The sequence below is a fragment of the Adelges cooleyi genome, unplaced genomic scaffold (genome assembly GCF_023614345.1).
Source record: "Adelges cooleyi isolate 19-005CV unplaced genomic scaffold, UGA_ACOO_1.1 ACOO_flye_CR_arks_rails_tigmint_CR_PRNA_651, whole genome shotgun sequence".
In the NCBI taxonomy this organism is placed as follows: domain Eukaryota; kingdom Metazoa; phylum Arthropoda; class Insecta; order Hemiptera; family Adelgidae; genus Adelges; species Adelges cooleyi.
In genome coordinates this window covers 7,558,923-7,581,820 of record NW_026096352.1, presented here as the reverse complement: position 1 = coordinate 7,581,820, position 22,898 = coordinate 7,558,923, and the positions used below count along the sequence as shown (strand labels likewise).

At 30.5% G+C, this 22,898-nt stretch overlaps 2 protein-coding genes across 4 annotated transcripts; both read left to right on the top strand.

Annotated features, from left to right (window-relative positions):
- Nucleotides 1–739: 739 nt before the first annotated feature.
- Nucleotides 740–13,551, top strand: LOC126844935 (cytosolic carboxypeptidase Nna1-like). Of its 3 annotated transcripts, none has more exons than XM_050583443.1 (13): nucleotides 740–937; nucleotides 4,058–4,224; nucleotides 4,339–4,503; nucleotides 4,586–4,812; nucleotides 6,254–6,400; nucleotides 7,281–7,422; nucleotides 7,498–7,614; nucleotides 7,707–7,817; nucleotides 7,881–8,050; nucleotides 8,507–8,666; nucleotides 9,995–10,225; nucleotides 11,089–11,180; nucleotides 11,822–13,551. In XM_050583443.1, the coding sequence occupies exons 1-13, from the start codon at nucleotides 772–774 to the stop codon at nucleotides 12,048–12,050; spliced, it is 2,124 nt and encodes a 707-aa protein (XP_050439400.1). In that variant the 5' UTR covers nucleotides 740–771; the 3' UTR covers nucleotides 12,051–13,551. The 3 variants fall into 3 exon arrangements, with proteins under 3 accessions (XP_050439400.1, XP_050439401.1, XP_050439402.1); XM_050583444.1 differs by having other exon boundaries at nucleotides 902–937; nucleotides 4,074–4,224; XM_050583445.1 differs by lacking the exon at nucleotides 740–937 and adding an exon at nucleotides 3,612–3,811.
- A 2,671-nt stretch (nucleotides 13,552–16,222) lies between these two features.
- Nucleotides 16,223–22,242, top strand: LOC126844939 (activating transcription factor 7-interacting protein 1-like). The gene is made up of 9 exons (XM_050583449.1): nucleotides 16,223–16,521; nucleotides 17,151–17,316; nucleotides 18,708–19,079; nucleotides 19,146–19,400; nucleotides 19,530–20,030; nucleotides 20,099–20,245; nucleotides 21,500–21,587; nucleotides 21,660–21,826; nucleotides 21,903–22,242. Exons 2-9 carry the CDS (start codon nucleotides 17,182–17,184, stop codon nucleotides 22,002–22,004), a joined length of 1,767 nt encoding a protein of 588 aa, XP_050439406.1. The 5' UTR covers nucleotides 16,223–16,521; nucleotides 17,151–17,181; the 3' UTR covers nucleotides 22,005–22,242.
- Nucleotides 22,243–22,898: the final 656 nt, after the last annotated feature.

The window sequence follows — 22,898 nt, the reverse complement described above, 5'->3', positions numbered from 1 at the left end:
ATGAACTAAAGAAATAGCAGATTTGACCACAATATAGATCTTTACTTAGATAGGCTGACTTTTTTGGAAATGAAACTTGGTCCTATTGACATAAACCTTCGACTTCAGATACCCCCATAGGAAGAAGTCGCAGAGGGTGAGATCGGCAAGCGGGGTAGCCATGGAACGTTCTTATCCAATAAAAATTTCCTAAATTTGCAACAATTTGTTATTTTTTTCACCCTTCTACCTCAAAAATTTAAATTATGGCGCCCATTACAAATGTGATCTTTCATTCTCCGCCACTCTGTACTATTCAAAAATGAACTACATATGTACTGGCGATTAGGTCAACTCAATCGCCAAGCACACTGACGCGTTACCCACTCGTCCTCCTCACGGTGAATATCATTTTTTTCTATTCTTCTCTAAGTTTTAAAACTTAGCGTCGATTGAAAATAGAAAATAAAACAGTTTTAAGAAATAGCTAGTTAACACCTATAATAACGGACGTGTGCGTTCTCTTAAATATAATTTCTATTCGATGGTATTAATTTATTAGAATAAGTAAACTACAAGCGAGCGTTTTATTTATACAAGTGCACATTTTCAACTCAATCCGTATCAAAATATATAATAGGTCGCGAGGTAGGTTTACTGCCTACTGGTATAGTACATGTTTTATAGACTAGTTGCACAACACATATATTCGTGATGTATAACTATAATGATACCACTGTGTGCACAGCTTTATTTTACTTGACAATAAAAGGCGAAATACGACCACAATGAATGCCTTTGCACTTATCGATTGCCGGTGTAGCTAGTGGCAACAGCAGTTCGTTTGTTGGTGGAACTGTTCTTGGAGTTGAAACCATGGACAAGGAGGGTGCAGACGTTGACATCACGGTACGGGTCAAAAAATTGCAAGACACTCTGTTTCCCGTATGTTCAAAAGGTATATGCACATATTCATTTAAAAGCCGTGCATAAAAATATATAAAATATATACACATGCACGAATTTCCACAATATGTTAGATTGAAATTATAATATTAGATTATAATTTAGATGTTAAATTAGCTGCTTTTTAAACCGCCCTGCTTTGTTTATAAATATTCCTTTAAGTTTCAATAATATGTTCAAAACAATTATAGCTAAAAGGTAGGTACAAAAAGAAACCTTAAAGCTTGATTTTTAAAAACAAATTTTTATTGTTTTTTTATGTTATTATTTACTTTAAAATTCAGCAGCGTTTACAGAGAAAATGTTACGTTATGTTCTGAAAAACGTCGTGCTCACTCTAGAAGCAAATGTATTGTCATTCCCTCTGATAAACAATTAATTAGGGCCGTAGCAAGGGGAGTAAAAGGTAACCACGCCCCGGGCGCAACATTTGAAGGGTCGCAAAAATGAAGAAATTAGAAAAATATATTATAAACTCAAAACAAAATCATAAATTCTTAATATGGCTTTAGATGCCAATTAGTAATCATTAATCATTATATTGTGCACCAAATACATAAACTTAGTACCGGACCTTTTGTTTAAAAAAAAATATAATTCTGTTTTTATGTTCTTTTGGATGTAGCACAAGCCTTTGACCGTGTATACACGAAAGCTTGCTTTTTAAACATAAACGGTTTCTATCTACTCCATATCATAGATTATTCATTATTATATTTAATACCGCACTTATATAGTCGAATATGGATTATGGAAGCTCCTATTCACTTTTTAGACTATTATTCAATGTTTACACGCTGACATACCAAAAACAACTAACACCATTATGAAGATTGCAATACTTTGTGTTGGAAATAACCCGGAAGATACATCTAGCTATAACTACAAATTATTTTTAATTTAATTGAAAACTGGTCACCCAAGTGGCGAATCAAAATAAATCCAGACAAATCTGTAAATGGAGCATTCAACGTCAAATCACGAAAGTCATCAGCCTCAAACGTGGGATTCTGATGGCCACTTGACTTTTTGGTTCGTTTTGGCCTAAAATGAGACTCCTAACTTTTAGAAAATGTTCACCAATTTTTAATTCCGACGCCATCACAAATTATTGAAATTGAAAGGTACATGAAGAATGAAGATGGACATTTTTAAAATTGATAAAACTTTTTTTATACAATTGAATACTCAGAAAAAAAATGTTTTTCATCATAATTCAAAAATGCAATGAGTTAATGAGTATTACATTTTTGAATTAAAAAAAAAAATGTCTTCTTTATATTTGATATTTAGTAATGGTTTCTTGTAGTATAATACTATACGGCTAACGAAATTAAATATTGTATTGTGGTAATTATAATTAAAGTGACACTAAAATTGATCAGCGGTGCTGCGAAACGTTGCAATTAATTAAAATATTAATTTATCTACTTACTAAAAAATTAATTTTCTCGGTTACATGGAAAAATATAGAATCATGAATATGTTTTGGGGTATAGATAACGAGATAAATACGAAAAATCATGAATGGTCGAATTTCGAAATTATCCTTCCTTCCCCTCCCTTCTCTATACATATTATACAGACTACAATCTCATAATCTCCACTTAATTTATCGCAATTTTTTTATAATGGCTTTGTAACACTGTAATAATCTGCTAATAACCTAATAAAATGCAAAAAGTTTAGATTTGTGGCCGGGGATGGAGCCGTAAACTGGTCGCGATAAACACCCCAGACCGGGGCAGGTTTTATCACTCACCAAGGGGGGCTAATTGAGTTTTAAAAACTTACCTAGCTGTATTTTAAATCCAAAATCCAACAATCCAAAAATAGCTTGAAACCTAAATATTCAAATATTCATAAATGTTAAATAACCACATTACTACTTAATTTACATTAATGTCAGGACGACTCCCCCCGTATTGTTGCTATTTTAAATATTATGTAGGCAAAATAGTATGATAGTACATACATAACAGTATGCAGCTACTGTATAGAGCTTTTAAATTGGACGTTTCCGGGTTTCGTGATTCCGCACCATGTTACCACTTAAGGCTATTAAGATAGTTGAAAATTCTATCAAAATTAATGTATTTAAATAGGTCTTGTATGCTGTGGATATGCGTGTATGTTGCCTAGCTACTTAAGTTTTTGTTTGACGGCCGTCGATATCGTGCCAAAACGCCGTTGCGAGTTTCCTCTTATAGTACAATTTTATATTATAAATTATAATACTTGTGCTATAGATAAATACACATAGATATCTCACGGTTCTGATAGGGACGCAATCCAGGCCTATTGCATATTATACAATCACTAATTGGAACTAAACACGTTTGCGATTTAAATATTTATCCAATCGGAGCATGTTTAATTCATAATAAATCAAAATTCTATTGTACTTGGAATAATAAATTTAACATTTAACTACTACGATAACTATTTACATTATCCTATCATGTATAACAGCATTGAGTACAATTGTAATATATATACTCATGATAATAGGTTTCGTACAAACCTATAACCGGACGAAACACTGTTTAGGCAAGTTAACTCCAAATATATTTGAACGACAGTGCTTGCCGCGGTTTGTCTTTTTCGCGGGACCTACAATTCTTTGCAGCTTTTAGCTGACTATATTATTCATTCGATTTAAAAAGGAATATAACTTTTTATATAGTTTAGAAAATAAATTGTTACTCTGCTCTTTAAGTATAATATTGGGCTTAAAAATAAAAATCACACGGCATTGTGAACTAATTACCTTCCAATAAACCAATAATTATACGCATCGAAGCTAAAGTCCATAAAAAATTAGCAATACACATCAAGTTTATACTCGCTGTCAGACTTGTAATAGGTAAAATATTAATTACTAATATCGTGTAGATATCGAGTATATAGCTTAAAAGAAACAATTTAAAAAATATAAAACAAATATTGTTTTCAATTAGATAGAAAAAAATGTATAAGAATTATGTACTACACCCGTAGAAATTAACTGTTCGATATCAGTTAAAGCTAATCATTGTTAATTCGATTTTTCTCATATTTTTTACAATTAAAAACAGTTTATTTGATTTTAATTTAATTACCCATCAAAAAGGGTCCACTTTGAACAGTTTACTGAACCGGACGGTCAAAAACAACCGGCTGAATCCGGACGACGATACAAAGGCGTTTCCAAATCCCCGCGACTTAAGAGAAATATTGTCTTTGATGAAAGAAGTAGACTGTCCGTATCAAGCAGCCAGATGGCCCATGGAATGTCAGGTAAGATTGCAAAGAACTTACAGACCAAAGTATGAAGCAGCCTTTGGTTATGTAAAATATATTATTGTTTGAGTATTGTTTTTGTAATATTCGGCAACTAATTGTTTTTTATAGGTCTTAGATGATCCCGTGACACACGTGTACACTACACAGATAAATCGAGGGCTCGAAAAAGAATACTTGTACCAGTTTACTGGCAAGGAAATCCAACCGAAGCAAGTAGGCGAGGATTCAGGCGATGTCGTATACAAATACTACCCGATCAGTAGCGTTAACTATGTGAGTTGGTTTTAAATTCATACTATACATATTTTCTTCAAATGATCAAGTAAAAACAAAATTTAATTATAAATGTATACAGTTCTGTCGATCGGCTGTCGGGGGAGGTGCATGTTCGCGAGTCCACTATGGTCAAGACCCTACTGACTTGTCTTTTGAGTCCCGGTTCGAGTCAGGCAACTTGGCCAAAGTCGTTAAGATAACCGACACATACTACGAATTGTCACTAAGGCCTGATATGTACACTGACCGTCACGCGCAGTGGTTCTATTTTCGTATTGACAACACTAGAAGAAACATAAAATACAGGTATTTAAAAATTTTTGTTGGTATCCGAACTTGTATAGCCTAATAGTACAGGCAGTTGGTTTAATATCTATCTCTTAAGGGGAACGGAAAGCGTCAATTTTTTTACCAATAAAGACTAAAACGCGGAGTCACTTTCTGAAGTGTCTACCGAACCGATTTCAATAATTTTTTTTTGTTATGAAGTTTATCATCTTCTCTATGGGGGCTAAAAGGCCGATTTTTTTTTTGTTTTAAAAAATATTTACAAGCATTTTTATTTTTACTTTTCTATAGTTTTTTTCTTATACATCTAACTACTTTTTTAATCGCTAAATCAAAAATCGGTCTTTTAGCTCCATAGAAAAAATAGTAAGCTTCGCATAAAAAAAAAATTGAAATCTGTCCAATAGATACGCCAGAAAATGACTTCTACGAAAGTCATTTTTTATCAAACTTTTGTCATAACTAAGAGAAAAATAACTTTAAAAGTATTACAATAAGAAAATTGTAATATGTGTTTACCTTGAAATTAGTAGTCATATAAAAATGGCTATTAGAAAAATTTTGTCAAATATTGCCTACCCTTTGCCTTCCTTTTTAATAAATAGCGCTTTCCGTTCCCCTTAAATACTTAACTATTAAATAAAAATACGTTATAACATTTAACATGAAAGATATATATTGCTAAGTAGTTTCTTATAATTCAATTATTTATCATAGCCTGTAGCCGGGTAGGTAACTTTAAACTAGTACAGGTATTTTTTATTTAAATTTTATGTTTACGAAGTATACCTACATTGCATATAATAAATATTCTTTTAGATATTCCCATGTGTGAATATGAATATTGATAGAAAAATGGCAAATAATAGAAAGAATTAGAGAGTGCATTATTCTTGTCCATTATTCTTGTCCAAGTCCATTTGTATAGAATGAAGAAAAACATATTTTACTAGTTTAAAAAACACAATTTTAAGAATGATTTAAAAAAAATTAATTTAAGGTAAAAGGGAACCTATATACATAGCTAATAAATTCGTCAGATGCATTCGAACTGTAAATATTAAAGTCATTACTCATTTATGAAAGATGTCATTAAACACTCTTCAGTTTTTGTCCACCATGTTATGCGCAATTTGTGAAAGGCTTGGTCATGACTCCTTACAATAAGTTACATAAGAGCTTAAAATTTATTTGACGTTCAACACACTAAACTTTTTTTAACGAAATTGGGCTCCGTTTATTCTTTAAATAATTTAATCAATAACTACTTTAAACTCTTTAAAGAAACAGCTGACTAATTCTACCACATCCCCTCTCAGTTTATTCTTTACCTGATGAAAACATTGTATTATATATGTTATTTTCCTAAAATAAATATTCTTATTTTTAATAAGTTAAAGTTATATGTATGTATAAGTAAATATAATAATATATATTTTGTACTTACTATGAATTATAGGTTTTCAATTGTCAACATGTATAAACCGGAGAGTCTGTTCGCCGCTGGTATGAAACCCCTGATGTACTCAACAGAAGATGCCTGTCAAGGCAAAACTGGTTGGAGACGTTGTGGCGAAAATATAACTTACTACATGAATGATGGACCGTAATGGAATTTCTTAATCAAAGATACTATTTGGGACCTCTTGTCGCAAAAATCAAATAATGAGCTACTGTTTATTCCAATCTAGAAAAAACTTAAGCAACACTTGTGCGGTTATATATTATAAAATAAATCCTTTACCACAAAAATAATACTTTCAATTTTCAGCGCTGGAAATATTACTGCCCAAATACGTATACGCTATAAAGTATTATATTTTTATGGTTATTCCAAATTCTGCACTAAATTCTAAACATTTTGAGACCAGAATTGTTTTCCTATCTTGAAAATTGACCAATTTATATTTGTTTGAACTTATTTTTGGAAAATGGGCTTTTTTGATAAAAACGCTTTCAAATTTTGAAATGTGGTCAACTTTTTATTTTACATACTTAAACAATGAAACTTAATTAAAAATTAAAATAAGTTCCCTTCAGTAGATTACAATTTTTTTTCTTAAAAATGTTTCCAACCCTCATGTTTTGGCCTCTTCTGCGATTTGGATTCTCGTGACAAGAGATCCCTTTTCCCTTTCCACCTCACATGTTATGTTATGTCGTTGACATAGTGGTACATACGGAGTCATAACTCTCCCGAAATGTTTACTAGCACACAAAGTTGTATTACGTTCAAAAATGTTTAAATCTATAAATTATCATGTATATTGATTATTGTATAATGTTTTTGAGAGTAGAAATTTATAGAAGGGGGTTTTAAATGTTAATTATGTTTTGGGCAGGATACCTTTTTCAAGAGGTACGTTTAAAATTACTCCTATGTTTAGAGATTTACAAGTATATTATAGCAATTACCATAACCCCCCTTGAAAAGTAACCTGCATGTGTCTCACTGTGTTGATGTATACTTTTCTCTATGATATCAGAAACGGCGACAGCAGTGAGGACAACCTAAGGTACATACTATCGTTTCAGTTAGAATTCCCACATGACGGAGACCAAGTATATCTAGCGTACAACTACCCGTACACGTATTCGGACCTACAGGACTATCTGATAAAGCTCAAGGTAACCTATCTACGAAGGCTCTATGATACATATTATATTAATAACATTTAACTATATTTTTGTGATTTTCTAAAGGACGATCCAGTTAAGGCTTCGTTCACTAAACTTCGGGTGTTATGCCGTTCACTCGCTGGTAACAACGTCCACTACCTGACTGTTACTGAACCTTGTCGAGAACAGGAAGACCCAAAAGCGAGTACATCTAATACCTACATAAAACGTGTTAAACAAAAAAATTATCATTTCGGTGTCATTTAATGTTGTATTATGTTTGTAATTTACAGAAAAAACAAGTAATTGTCGTCACGGCGCGAGTTCATCCATCAGAAACTCCGTCATCGTGGATGATGAAGGGTTTGATCGATTATCTGACTGCCGACACTCCTCAGGCAAAAGTAAAGCAAAACGAGCCAACATTCTTAAAACTAGTTAACTCTATTTTAATATATATATAATAGGAGTTACGAGATCGATTCATATTTAAAATTATACCAATGCTCAACCCCGACGGTGTTATAGTAGGCAACAGTCGGTGCTCATTAAATGGTCGTGATCTGAACCGTCAGTATCGCAGTGTTAATCGAGACGCGCATCCGGTCGTATGGCATACCAAACTCATGTTGCGCAGGTATAAAATATTACATCTACAAAAAAATAAATAATAAATATTGTATGTAAGATAAAACACAAATAAGTAATACGTAACGATAAATTTAGCATTTGGACTTAATACACAAGGGAGCAATTATGTGATAAAAAAAAATAGGTATGCTTTAGCAACGATAAAAGCATACCCAAGCCCCAAAATACTTGTCTATCAATATATCAATGACGTGTAATCATATCTTTAAAGTTTAAATTACATTTATAACTATTAAAAAATATATTGGTCGTTAAGCTTTTATAAAACAAGACAGGCTAACTTGAATCCACTGTATCTACTCAGTACTTACTTATACCTTTGCTAGCATAAACTTAAATGCTTAAATTGCCTTAAATTAAAAGCCATAGTACTAAAATAACATCAAAATCTTTGTTTCTTAGTTTCTTATTTTAGTATTTTGTTTTGTTTTGTTTCGAAAAGACTAATCGAAGAACGACGGGTGGCGTTGTTTTGCGATTTTCACGCTCATTCTCGGAAAATGAATATCTTCGTGTACGGTTGTGAAGGCAAAAGTCGTGACGGCAGCAGACTTCGGGAACAAGTGTTTCCGCTTATGTTGCATAAAAACGCTCCAGAAAAAGTAAGTTCAATACAATTATAAATATAGTTTACTTATTTATTTTTAATCAGCGAATCAGGCAGGCCGAAAAAGAATTGAACAATATGTGATGCGAAAAACGAAAAGAGACCTTTTGACTAGATAGCCAACGCATTAATACTTAATGTACTGTAGTGATATTAATTAAGTATAGCATTAGGTATTTAAATGATTAATCAAATATTGCATTAGTTTAAATTATTATTAGAATTTTCAAAAACTTATTATACCTACAAACGTATTCAAGTACTTAGGATAGGTGGTACAAAAAAATGGTAGGTAATAAGTATGTGGAAGATGTGAAAAATAGGATAAATTGTGGATCTTCGCCTTACACTCCCAACTAGATGGGGTCGGCCACCTTAGTCCTACACCTCCATAGAGCTTGATCTTCTATACATCGTTAAATTTCCCCAGCTATCCTCATATCTCTCTCTATTCCGTCCATCCATCTTTTTTTCGGTTTTCCTCTTTTTCTCTTTCCCTTTACATTCATCTTCATAACAGCTTCATATCACTCATCTCTCCTCATATAATAACCGAACCATCTGAACCTATTTTCTTTCATTTTTCCTACAGTTGATGCAACTCCTAGACTCCCCCTATGAATTAATTTCTTATTATATCATCTCAAATCACTTCATTAATCCATTTTGGCATTCTCATCTCCGCTACACTCATTCTCTGTTCAGTTTTCTTGTCTACTACCCAACATTCCGACCCATATAACATTGCTGGCCTGACTGCCGTTCTATAAAATTTACCTTTCAATCTTATAGGTATCCCCCTGTCACACAAAACACCTGACGTTCCCCTCCATTTCATCCATCCGCAATTTATCCTATTTTTCACGTCCTCTTCATACCTACAATTTTTTTGTACTACCAAAAAATATGATGAGTCCAAAACTGAGAACCAAAGAATACAGGTAATATTTTTTCATAAAAAAAGCTTTTAATCGTTTATACAATATAGTGACAAATAAAATAATTTTCTATGTATGAAGAAATATAGAGAAAACTTACCCTTAGGAACACAATAATATTATAACTTTTTTATTTAGCTCTTCTTTGAAATTTGATTAAAGTCACTTGTATCCTTTTGAGTTTTCATCACTTTAATTAGTTGTGACAAAAGTTTTGTTATACGGGGGGAGACATTTTCCAAGTTACAAATTTGTTGCCTACTCGTCGAATGTCTTAAATACGTACTACATCATACAAGTATACAACACTGATAGTTAGATTACTGCACGTAAAATATTTTCTCATAAATAATTCGTTTTTCTTTTATTAATTGTTTTTGTGGAGTTTTCATTCGAAGACTGCAATTTTAGCGTGCATCGTTCCAAGGAGAATACGGCAAGAGTAGTAGTGTGGCTGATGGGCGTGGAAAACAGTTATACGATGGAAGCTTCGTTCTGCGGCCCGTCACTGCCGGGCACTAAGGCCGACACGCATTTCACTCACAAAGACTTCGAAGATATGGGCAAAACGTTTTGCGAGACCCTGCTTGACTATTATAGCGATCATCCACACAATGTCAGTAACCGAGTGTAAATTATTTTTTTTTAATAATATTTCTTATTTCTATTGGGGTAATGTTGGTGGTGGTGTGCATTAATAAGAAATAAAAACTAAATGAAATATTCCTAAATGGCATGTCAACTGAGTACGCCGTGTCCCGTTTCACGAAAAATAGGAATAACTATCAAATTTGACCGCAGTCAAAAGAGAAGGGATGAACTTTTTAAGTTTTCGATCCAATAAAGTACCTTACAGATACGATTTTTATTTTATTTAGTTGCCATACAAAGAAATCGGTTCAGCGATTAAAAAGATATAACCGTGGGTCTAGACAAAAAAAAACACATCATTGTAAATACAATAGCTATTTTTTAGTTATGCATCGAAGCTAAAAGTCTTCCTACTTAAAATACTCGGACTAGTTAAAAACAATAGTTTGTACAATAATGCAATATTCAATATTCGTTATTAGAGTTTTGGCTTCATAAAATGTGTTTCGATTGTTCCAAGATAATTGGAAGGTACATATCATATACGGTATACCTACTCTACGCTATACTAATGGTTTTATCACCTAAAAATCAGGTGGTTCCCCACTAATTCGGATTTTATTGCTGACATTTTTCCTTTTTTGTTAGCTCATGTTAGTTACATTTAGTTGTTGATTGATGTTATAACCAATTTACACAGTTAAAATTCCCATTAAGCCTTCGTTATGCGGGTGGGTTATGGTTGTGGACCAGTCACACCGTGGCTCAGGTACGAAATGTACGCCAGTCACACTATGCTTAATTGTGACCGAAAATCACGTGGTTGTTGGAGGGTTATTGATGGTAGTATGGTACTTACAGGTGGTCACTGGTCATTTTGTTTTTCAGGAACGAATGAAACTCAAGATATGTACCAGACTAATGGAACTAGGGTCAAACTCGGAACAACCCAAAAACGTTGAAGTATCGGATTACTCAAGGTCAGTATAAATAAACGCAAATAACTTAAATGATCTGAAGAACCAAAGTTCTCCCATAATATTAACACAAAAAATGTCTTAGGGGCTTCGATAATTTATAATTACTAAATTAGTTTTATGGGAAGAAGACTACTTTGTACTCTCCATGAGGCATGAGCCAATGAACTTATTTTCAGTTATAGACTTTTATAACTATTTAAATGAGGGATAAAAAAACGTTACCTACCATAAATCGAAAATTATTATAACTACAAAAATATTGATTAAAATATTAATATTTTAATACTCTGATTTTGAACTTATATCGTTTTAGGGGCGAAATGTTTATAATATTCCAAACATTCCACATAACTTAATTTTCAGATGTTTTTAAAATTACTTTTTTCTTACAGTTTGAAATCAGTTAAGTTATCGGATCATTATATTATTAATAATTTTAATCAACATTTGTTGTAGTTATAAAAAATAATGTACATTTTGGCTTATACCTAGTAACGTTTTTAATCCCTGATTTAAATAGTACTATTACTATTAGTTCTTTTTCTTCTTTCCATTGACCGTTCCTAAGTATAGTGTTGTCTGCGTTATTTTATAGAGTCACAAAATATTTGTACGCACTAAACTGCATTGTATGATTATAGTGATGATGGCTCGTCTAGCTTGTGTGAGGTATCCGTTGCCGGTGCTACAGTAAAGACTAGCGAGAATGAAGAAACCGTTGTTATTGATTCACCAACTCCGCCTGTACCTATCGTGATGGTTCCACCAAGCACACCTGTGAAACGTCGGAAATCGAGAAGAAGAAAAAAAATAGTTTCAAAAGCAAATAATAAATCACAGTCAGAAAATCTCTCTAAAAACCCAACATAAGACCTGCTGTGCTACAGATTTTCTAAAAAAACGTTTTAACTTTTGCTCCCAGTATCCATGTTAGTAATATAAAATATAAGTCCAACTCGAAGGAAATTCAAATAAATAGATAACTAATTTATAAAACATTTACAAACCTGGCTAAGACTAACAATAATTTAAACGATATTTAATGTCTGCAGATGGCAATCAAATCCTGGACATAATTCTATTTTCAATGGCAAGTTTAGTTATTGAATGCTTTCCCTCTAAATTTTAAGAAACTACCAGTGATGTATTTGAGTGAAATAATAGAAGCAATTGCTAACCCCTTAAAGATTTTTTTGCGAATGTTTTGGGTAGTATATTTAATTGAAAATCGTTTAATGCCCAATCTTTATAATGCCTTTATTACAATTATTTTATCTTTTTCTATTTACTTACAAAATATTCTAAACACCAAAATTCTATGCGAATCAGTCGATTAGGAATCTCAAACAAGTTTTTTTCCAAGCTTCGGCTACTATAAACATTAGCTGTTGTTTATTGGTTTAGGGTTTAGTTGGGTTAGTATATGTGCAGAACACGTGTGGTGGTGACATAGCATGGGTCACAGCTTAAAATCCCGGGTGGTCACCCATCCAGGAACAAGTAGCAACGGACACAACTTAACCTCAGGTTCCGCGTGACAGCTGAAGTATCTCCACTGTACCACACCATGTCTCTCTCTCAAAAGTTTTGTAAAGATTAAAAAAAAATAATTCGTGCACCATATACACACACAGCTAGGGTTTAGCAGTCACAGTAATATTATTTAAGAGGACAACATACAAGTTATTTTTCTCAAAGACATGCGTTACGGGAAAAACGATGGTACTAGTAAATTAATTTTAATCCATTTACCTAAACAGAAGGTACCTTAAGGCAAAAGTTGAAAATGTTTACCCCTTTTTTTTAAGGAAAAACACTTAAAGACTTTAACACTTTTTTGTGCAAAAAGTACAATTTTTCAACGTAAATTTAAGGCATGCGTATAATATTATAAAAAATTGTTGAATTACTTCCAAATTTGAATGGGATATTTCTTAGAGTATAAAATATTGAAGTATTTCATATTTTATTAAAAATGTGTTCATTTTCTTTAAAAATACAAATATGTTAGTTTAATACCTGATACTGCGTGTAAAACTTTTTCTCTACATTTATTATACCACTAATATATTAAACGACTTTTTTTAATGTAAATTTAGCACTACAGCAAAATGTGACATTTTTAACGTGTTTGGTATTTTTGAATGGTTTTCTAAAATTGATTTTAAATACAATTGTTTTTATATTATATTACTTAATTTCAGTATTAATGTAGAGATTTTAGCTTTTTTATATAAAAAAATTAGATGTTACGGATTTGTATTTTGATGTTTGACTTTGGATTCTATTAAAAAAACAGCGAGAATCAGACAAATTTTAGATTCAGCAAGAAAAATAGATGTAGCTTCTTGTTTCAAAAACGCAATGTACAGCGATTTAATAAAATTATTCAACTATAATGTGTAGAATTTTTTTTTAAATCAACATAATCTAATGATAATACTATTCTACTAATGTTCTATTAATAATTTTGAAATGTTGTTTTTATTTACATATAAATAAAATGATTACCAAATAATTTCGTAAAGTATTATAAATCAAATGTGGTACTTCAAAACTCACATTGTTAATATAAGTAATCTGAAATAGTTATAACTCAACCCATTTCTAGGTAGGCGTGCGCACAGGGTATGCAGCTGCATAACATGTAATTTCACGAAGGGCCCATGGTATCGTGTAAAGTGTAAGGGTTCCTAAAATAAACTGGGGGCATAAAAAAGGATTGTGACTTCGAGTTAGCTCAGAAAAGATTCATTTTTATTTGGAAAAGTTAACCTTTACAAATTGTTTTTTACTCAGTGTTCATGGGGTATTGGTATAGTAAAACAAAATTTAATTTTCTCAATTATTCGATATGAGACTGTTCATTTATTTAATTTACTGGTTTGGTGGTTAAAGTAAAATTGTAGAAGGGTATTAATCCTATATACCTAGGCCTTGCGACACCTCTGATAGACTAAATTTTATTCATTTCTCTTGGAAGATGGGTCATTTATTAAAAGGACCCAATTAAACTGTTATGGACTTGTGATGTAAGATATCTAGAAAATAACGTATGAACATATCATCTTCATATTAACTTTAAAAGTAATTATAAATTGTTAAAGTAGTGTTACTGCACATCCCCTTCTATCATGTCGTCCTGTCATTGTATAATTTTCTTCAAATGTAGTCATTGTACCTAATATTATAGATTGTAAATATATTTAAAAAAATATATAAATTTGGTAAAGAAATACATAATTTTCAATTATCGAAGCCAATAATTAACAAAAAACACATATATATTTATATATATTACTACTACCTTACAAGAAACCCCACAAGAGTTATGGAAAAAACAATGGAAAGAATCCGGCGTTAAAAACAGCTTCCTGGTTGACGACCCAAACATAAAACCACCTGGTTTTGAGCTGCCTCGTCCAATCTGGTCAACACTAAACAGGATCCGTTCTGACCAGGGAAGATGTAATTACCTTTTATACAAATGGGGTTTCACAGAATCACCTGCTTGCACATACGGAGCGGAACAAACAGTGAAGCACATCGTGCAGGAATGCCCTCAAACAAAATTTGAAGGTGGGATTGAAAGCATTCACGGGTGCGATTCCAAGGCAGTGGACTGGATGGGCGAACTGGATGTGCGTCTATAATCCTCTATTTCTACCCACAACATCGTACTGTTTACCCCTGTTTCCACCTCAAGATATTGTACGCTACTTATTTTTCTTCTAATTTTTTACTGTTACTTAGTTAAAATTAAATTTATATTTATATCTATTAATCAATTTATATTCATATATTGTTATTTTATTGTTATTGTAATTGTAATTGTAATTCGTATTACTTAATATTTTTTGTCGAAGCCATATGCATTAAAAAAAAAACTACTGCCTTCAGTGTTATTTATTATATTATAATACGTTTTAGGCTTAAGAAGATGTGATACTCTCTTCTCATTAAGAAGTTAAATGTACCGTAAAGGCGATATTATAAAATCTAAAGATAACAACATTTTGGAGACAATGTCATATCCGATTTTGGAAAATAACAACGTGGTAAAAAGTTATAGCTATTTTAAAAACGTAAAAAAATGCAATTTTAAATGTTAAATATTAAGCTAAATATTGTTTGACAAAAAAAGGATATGACATGGTCTCCAAAATCTTGTCATCTTGGTGATGAAGAGTGAGGAATGAAGAGAAGTGATGTTTGCGTCAAAGTGTCTGAATGACCTATATTAAGCCAATAAATAAGAAGACAAATTATTATTAATTATATACTTAAGGAAATAAAGAAGTATTATTCTTCTTTTCTTAAAATATTTTAATATTGAAATTGTACTAGCTGGTACTAAACAGAAAATAATAACAAAGGTCTTTTAACTTTTCTAGATAAATATAAATTCTTTGGTATAAACTATTTGTTGTACTTAAAAAAAAATAATGAGGTCTATTTATGATAATTTATTTTATTTTAATCTAAATGATCATTGGGTCTAAAGTTGTTTATCAAAGTAAATAATATAAAAAAACAATAGGATTTCATTTAGTTCAGATACATACCAGGGGGCAATTCTTGAATACTTAACATGTTTCAGTTTCTGTGCAGGTTTTGTTCTTAAGTGGACCAAAGTATAGAAAATTAATTCATAAGTTGCTTTCATTAGCTATATATTACTAACGGAGCTTGTATAAAACCTTAGACTAAATAGAATTAGGAATTGAAAATCAAATTATAGACTACATAGAGTATAGACAATATAGACGATAAAAATAAATCATATAATATACAATACAAAATAGTCGTAAAATACAATAATAAAATGATATAATTTAAAACGCGGTAGTCTAGCCATATATAATATTTAATAATAAAATAAATAAATAATCGAGTCCTATGCCTATCAATAATTTATATTATTCTTGTTGTCCACAATCTATGCTTTATCGCCCGCCATTATTTTTTCTTCCATGTTTTTTGTCTCCAAATGGCTTGTGAGTTGTGTGTGCTTGTTTATATTGCAATAACTAATATTTTAAAGAAGGGCGTCGATTGTCGAATAAGCAGCAGCTGCAGTAGTCGAATCTTACTCTGTAGTCTACTCAATCATTTTTTCAAAATTGAAGTGATAATTTTTAGTAACAATACAATATCCATAACTGAAATGTAAGAAGTCGTGATAAAAACAATATTCTTGTATGTGCACGAAATTATTGTCTCCCAATAAGCACTTTATATCAATGAACAATTTTTTTAGTTAGTGTTGTTTTTTGTCGTAAATTAATTCAAGTGTGTTTACAGAGTTTTTTCCCCGACTGTATCTCCAGAATACATATAAGTAAGACTATAAACTACTCGTGAAATATTTTAATGCAAAATTCAATTTATGTCGCAAATAATTTTTTTTAAACTGACTAATACGTATTATTAATTTTATGTTGCATAGCATTAAATTCAAAATAAAACGCACTTTTTTATATCTACTTGGTAATTTTTTTTCCATAATTTATACCAAATTTATGTGTGTTTCGTAGAATCCCATTTTTTATTTATACTTTTTTCAAACTTAGTACTGTAGGAATATTCTTCACAATTTAGCGTAGTCTAGTTTCTTTTCTTTGACACTACATTTTATTGCATATCTTTATACTCACCTGCTTTGATTCAAATTACATTTTAACTTTAGGTACTAAGAAATAATTGTTTTCCTGAAAAATGGTCTGGTAAAATCTTTGTTAGTTTTAAATATATTTTTCCATTAAAGTATTAATAAAATATTTTATTGTTTAAGTTCTAAAAATTGTATCAGTATGGTAGTTTTAAAGGGTAAGTTTTAAATTATTAAAAACATTACACATATTATGATAAAAATAAAACAATTATTTCACAACAAAAATCACTGATCCATGAAATTTTGGAAGTCCTGTATGTAAGATAGTACAATTAATTTACAATTTAATTTTTTAGGTCAGTCAGTGTTAACCTACCGTATGTCATTATGACAATGACCAAAATCAACGATTTACTTATTAATACCAATGGTAAGCGTGTTCAAACTGATAACTTGGAAAACGATAAAAAACGTTTAAGATGTTCTAATGAGAATGTAGCTCCTGTTAAACCACATAAATATGTAAGTAACAGTATTTTAACCATATTGAAAAAATATCATATTAAAATAATTGTGATGTTCCATAAGACCATAAAAACATTTTTTATGTCTTTAATCCTTTGACAAGCAATTTTTATACAATTTTATAAGTTTTGCAAAATGGAGCGTTGACGTATGTATACTATTTTACTGCCAGTGTTTTTCATTTCTTTATTTTATAAACTATTATTATCTAATAAACCACAGTGTTATAAAACCCATTGTGATTTATGTGCTTTATTCTATTAGCAATAATTTATACTATGTTAAATATGAAATGTGTACAATGTACATACACGTCATTGCTCCCAAATTATAAATCTTTTTATTTTTTTTTTCCATTCTTAATCCGCTCTCTGAGTAGCATCTGTGTATTCTTAATTTGCTCGTCAAAATGTTAAAATATTGTGTTAGAAATAATGTAACATAATTGCTGATGTTTGAAAATTTGATGGTGTTTCAGAAAAAGTTTCACAACAAATAAAAAATACAATATTTTTGTTCATCAGCTTTAGCAATTTAGGTCATTAGTTGTCGTTTTCATGTGGGTTGTTTGGTTTTAAGTTGTAACATGGTATAGGCTACCTTTAAAAATCTCAAATGATCACCCATAACTGTTGCAGCTGAAGGCCAGGTGCTATGTGTTACTTGAGTTAACTTCTGCACCATACCATGCCCCTCATATTTTTTACCAAATCTCACATACACTTCTTATAAAATTATAAAATTTGGAACAAATCGACTTATTTTTCTATGCTGAAAACAATGTTACAAAAAAAAAATTTGGGTGGACTTAGTTATTAAGTCACAGCTACTTGAACTTAAAGAAATATACTTGTCTGTATTGCCCGAGGCGTCGTGGGTCGTTAAGTTAGCAATTTTTGTTTTAACTTTTGAACTAAAAGAGTCCGTTGATTTCTGACTTAAGATTCGTAATCAGCATTGACAATTTTTTTTTAATTAGGGTAGGGGTGGTTAAGTCGATTTAAGCCTAAAATGTTAAAGGTAAAGACAATTTTGTCTAAATTATGCCACTGTTTACAAAAAAACAAGTTTTCTAAAATTATTTTTCCATTTTATAATTTTAACACGTTCACTGTTTATCATTTTTGTGTGCATATACCTCAGTGTGGATAAAAAATTAACCTTTTTAAAAAAACTAATATGACTCATGTACACATTTTGTAACTTGAAATAATTTATGACTAAATTTATTAGGGTTAAATTACAATCTATTGGAAAAATATACGAAGATGAAGTGAATATGTGTCATACCTATTAACATGTTAATAAATATTTTTTTTTTCATTAAAAATTTTAGACAAAACATATATATATATATATATATATATATATATAATATTATGTTTTAGGTATCAAAAGAGGATACTACTGCAAATCAATTTAATGAGGAAATTAATAGAACATTGAATAATAAAATGGCCAGCAAGAGTGATATTTCTCTGCAGCAAAATCCACCTAGTATTACTAACTCATCTGTGTTATATGTGAACAGTGATCGTAAAAATGTGATGCCCATATCGGATTCTGCTTGTACTGACATAATAAGCAGTACTGATCAATCTGCTATTCCATGCATTACACTTGATACTGATAGTGATGATGATAGTGAAAATAGTAATTTTATTATGAATGTTTCATCTGACGGTATCACTGTAGAATATTCTAAACAAAATTGGCCAGTTATTTTAAGAATGTTACAGGATCCAATATCTGGCATCAAGGTAAACTAAAAAAATTAAAAATTAAAAAATTACAACAACTAATAATATGACATTTTTTAACTATAGCTTTTTGAAAGTATTCTAATGCAAAAAATAGCACTTCATTTAACTGATACTAGTTCAATGGGTAAAGATCGTTATTTATTAGACACAGTTAAACAACGAGAACAAAATTTAAAAAATGGCTGCTTGAGCCTGCGTAAAGAAATAAATGAAATAAGGATAGCAGTGCTAGAAGATAAACAAAGGTTGGCTAAATTAAAGAATCATAGTAGACCAATATACACGACCACTGGTGTACAGGCTACTTTAGACAATAATGTAAGACTTACTTATTCACTGATATTTACTTGTTTGATACATTCTATCATTGATTATATGTACAAATTCATAACATAGATAACATTTTTACTGAATAATGTTACCATTTATTTTATTTTTGTTTTTTAGGAAAAGGAATCTCAAAATACTTTGGCTGAATTAAGAAAATCCGAAAGTCGTAAGCCTATAGTGACAGACTCTTCTTATGGGGAAGGGAAAAAAGAATTTGATGAGAATCTAGAAACATACATATTAAATGATTCATCAACTAAACAAGCAAATCAGCAAGTTATCGATGAACTCCTAAAACCACAGAAAGTTTTGCCCAAACTCCCTGTATTACAGTCACAAAGACAAGTTACTGAAATACCTCATAAACATGCACTTCCATTAAATCAAACTGGTAATGATTGTTCCTCAAAAAGTGCGATTGTCACTTCACAACCACAGATTAAAAATACAAATCACACTATGTCAACTGGTAATATGGGAAATGACGAAGTAATTCAAACTTTACATATGGATGGTAAAATTACTCCAACTTCTGGTATTCCGCTTTTACAACCCAAAGTAACTGCAGTTATGGAACATGTTGAAATAAGTAATAATTTAAGAATAAATCAGACGGTTGTAAGTATAAACTAGTGCAATAAAAATGTTTTCATATGCTGTTCATAACTTAGAGAAATGTATTACAGGTAAATGGTACATCATCATCCCAACAGTGTGTTAGAGACAACCAAGAAAATTTATCAATGTTGAAACCTGTTCCATTAGCAATTCCTCTGCCTATAGCTATACCATTACCTGTTAGCAATGACGATTCCTCATCTCGACCTGCTCAGGTAACTAAAAATACTATTAAATAACAATTAATTATTTTGTATTATGTAACATAAATTATTTAACAATTCTTGGTTGAGCTTAGAATCTAAAGTATAAAGTTAGCAGGTGTAGAACATGGTCGCCATATTTTTGTTTACATTGAAATTGTCCTTTATGATTTCATGTATTCTGTGATCTTGTCAACTTTTTTTTTTACGCTTTAGATTGTAGGTGACCCCAGAACTAGCCGGTTGGGGCATTACTTCAGGGCATTCTATGTCAACCTTAACCGAAGCCAACCCTTTCCACTTTCAAATACTGCATTAGTTAAATAACCCCCCATGACCTCATAACCAAAATGTTTATCCTAAAAAAAAGTAAAGCTTAAAATAATTCAAATAATAATATACAGTGAAATCTCTGAATAACAGACTCTCGATCATTGACATTTTGTCTGCTTATCATAGTGGGTAAATGTGTAGAATGAGACCATATGTGCATACATATAATTATGTATTATTAATAAATGTAATTTAAGCTTATAAATAGAGTACACAGATTAAATTCCATTATTTTAATTAAATATATTTCATACGTCATATAAAACAATAAAAATTGATCAAAATTATTACTTAATTTATAATAAATACTGTTTCTTAAAAAATGTTATTAAAAAAATTGGGATTTTTCGTCAAAAATGATCCAGAATTTTATAATTTAATTTTTTTATTTCAAGTTCACGCTAAGCTTATAAATTTACATTAACAGAAAAATTTTGCAATTTTTTTTAAGAGAATTATAGCGACCTGTATGCTCTACGGGGCAAAAACAAAAAGCCAGATTCAAGCAGCTGCAACACCACCATTTTTTATTTTTTCGATATGAATTTTTTTTTATTTTATACTCTGAATTGACAATTTTATGATGTTATTTATTTCATTTTATTAAATCTTACCATTTCTTCAAAATAATTCTGGCAAAACGGCTGTTTACACACCTCTCCCCTTAAATAATTTTATTAATAATGGTGCCATTGACCAAGTTATTATAAACTTTGTAGCTCAAGGATAATAATTTTTTTGATTTAATAAAAAAGTAGTTTGCACAATTTTCTTTAAATCAAATGTTGCTTGATTATTAGACAAGTCACTGTTCATAGCTCGTAATTTTTAATATGTATAGCACATAAATAATAGAAAATAAATATCTCTTAACAATATATTTATGTGTTATGAAAATATTTAAACTTCATTTAATTGTATATTTTTCTTTAGTCATTACATGACAGTTCAGGAATAACATACCAACCACCTCCGGTTCCTAAGATAACCCTTGAACTAACAAAGGATCGTCCACATCCTGGTAAGGCTATATTTTATTTTATCAAAATTGTTTAAATTAATTTATTTACTAAATGTATGTCTTATAAAATAGCTGTTATGTTGTTATGGGATTTGGATAAAGACCAGATCACTACACCCATCAAGAGCTTTGAAGTTTATAGCTATGAGTTATGGGATAATGCAAAAAAGCCAAAACAGTGGGTGCTAATTGGCGAAGTCAAAGCATTGCCCCTACCAATGACATGTACATTAAAGTTGGTAAGATCTCTACTACACTACAGAACTACCTAAGTTATTAAAAACTGTTTAAACAAATTTTATTTTTGTGTTTTAGTCGAGCAACAAGGACAAACGATTTTACTTTACAGTTCGAGCTAGGGACGTTAGTGGTAAATTTGGACCATTTAGTCAGCCTGAGTGTGTGCCCTTATCATAATCTGTAGTATAACTTAACAGCAAAATTTTCTTTCTTGGTCAAAAAGACTATAACAAAATTATTTATTACTATAATTTTTTTTTATATTAATGAACTTCAATAATATTTTTACTTATTATAAAGCTAAATAAATATATCTTAAATCATTTTTTATTTAAGATATAAACCGAAGTTTGAACAAATTGAGTGTTTTTTTTATTAAAATAATAAATACATTATCAAAATTGTTGTTATTGAATTTGGAAATGAATTAAATTAACTTCACCGTGCCCTATGTGTACAAGGTGTGTAAGTTACCTGAACCTCAGTCCTTACTGATATATTTTAAGAATTTTTATAGTATGCCAATCAAACTAGATAGTGGATTTATAATATCTAGCGCCGGAGTGAGACTTTTTGGCACACTGAAATTGAAATTTTTATCGGCCTTCAACAAAGAATCTGCCTATTGGAAAAAATGTTGAACCTTGTCTTTTATTTTATTTACACTCTAAGCAAAGAAAGAATGTATTGATTTTTTTTTATGATCACTAAGTAGGAGTGAATTAGTTCTTAATTATTTCTTTTTATTAAAACATTTATAAATTATCCAACACATTGTATTTATAAGTTACCTATTATACTATGGCAAAGGCAATTTTTTTCACTTATCTTTATAATAAGCGTTAAAAAAACTAACAAATATAAATATTAAAAAACGCAAAATGTATCTATAAATCATCTAAATTTGATTTTGGTTTGATACTTTATTATAAAAAATATAGTGTTATTCTTTCCGCTCCCCGGAAAAACATTGAATCATGGAAATGTTTTATTATAATGTTCCGTGTAACCCCCAGGGACCTGACCGCTCCTCCTGGATCTAATTCTTCAGAGCCCTTGCTTTGTCCGTTA

Bases quoted from the DNA above. Each gene is read 5' to 3' on its own strand.
- LOC126844939 (XM_050583449.1), top strand. From the start codon at position 17,182: ATGACAATGACCAAAATCAACGATTTACTTATTAATACCAATGGTAAG. The intron at 20,031-20,098 runs GTAAGTATAAAC...AATGTATTACAG, and splicing joins TAAGAATAAATCAGACGGTT to GTAAATGGTACATCATCATC. The intron at 20,246-21,499 runs GTAACTAAAAAT...ATTTTTCTTTAG, and splicing joins CCTCATCTCGACCTGCTCAG to TCATTACATGACAGTTCAGG.
- LOC126844935 (XM_050583443.1), top strand. From the start codon at position 772: ATGCCTTTGCACTTATCGATTGCCGGTGTAGCTAGTGGCAACAGCAGT. The intron at 4,813-6,253 runs GTATTTAAAAAT...TATGAATTATAG, and splicing joins AGAAGAAACATAAAATACAG to GTTTTCAATTGTCAACATGT. The intron at 11,181-11,821 runs GTCAGTATAAAT...GTATGATTATAG, and splicing joins GAAGTATCGGATTACTCAAG to TGATGATGGCTCGTCTAGCT.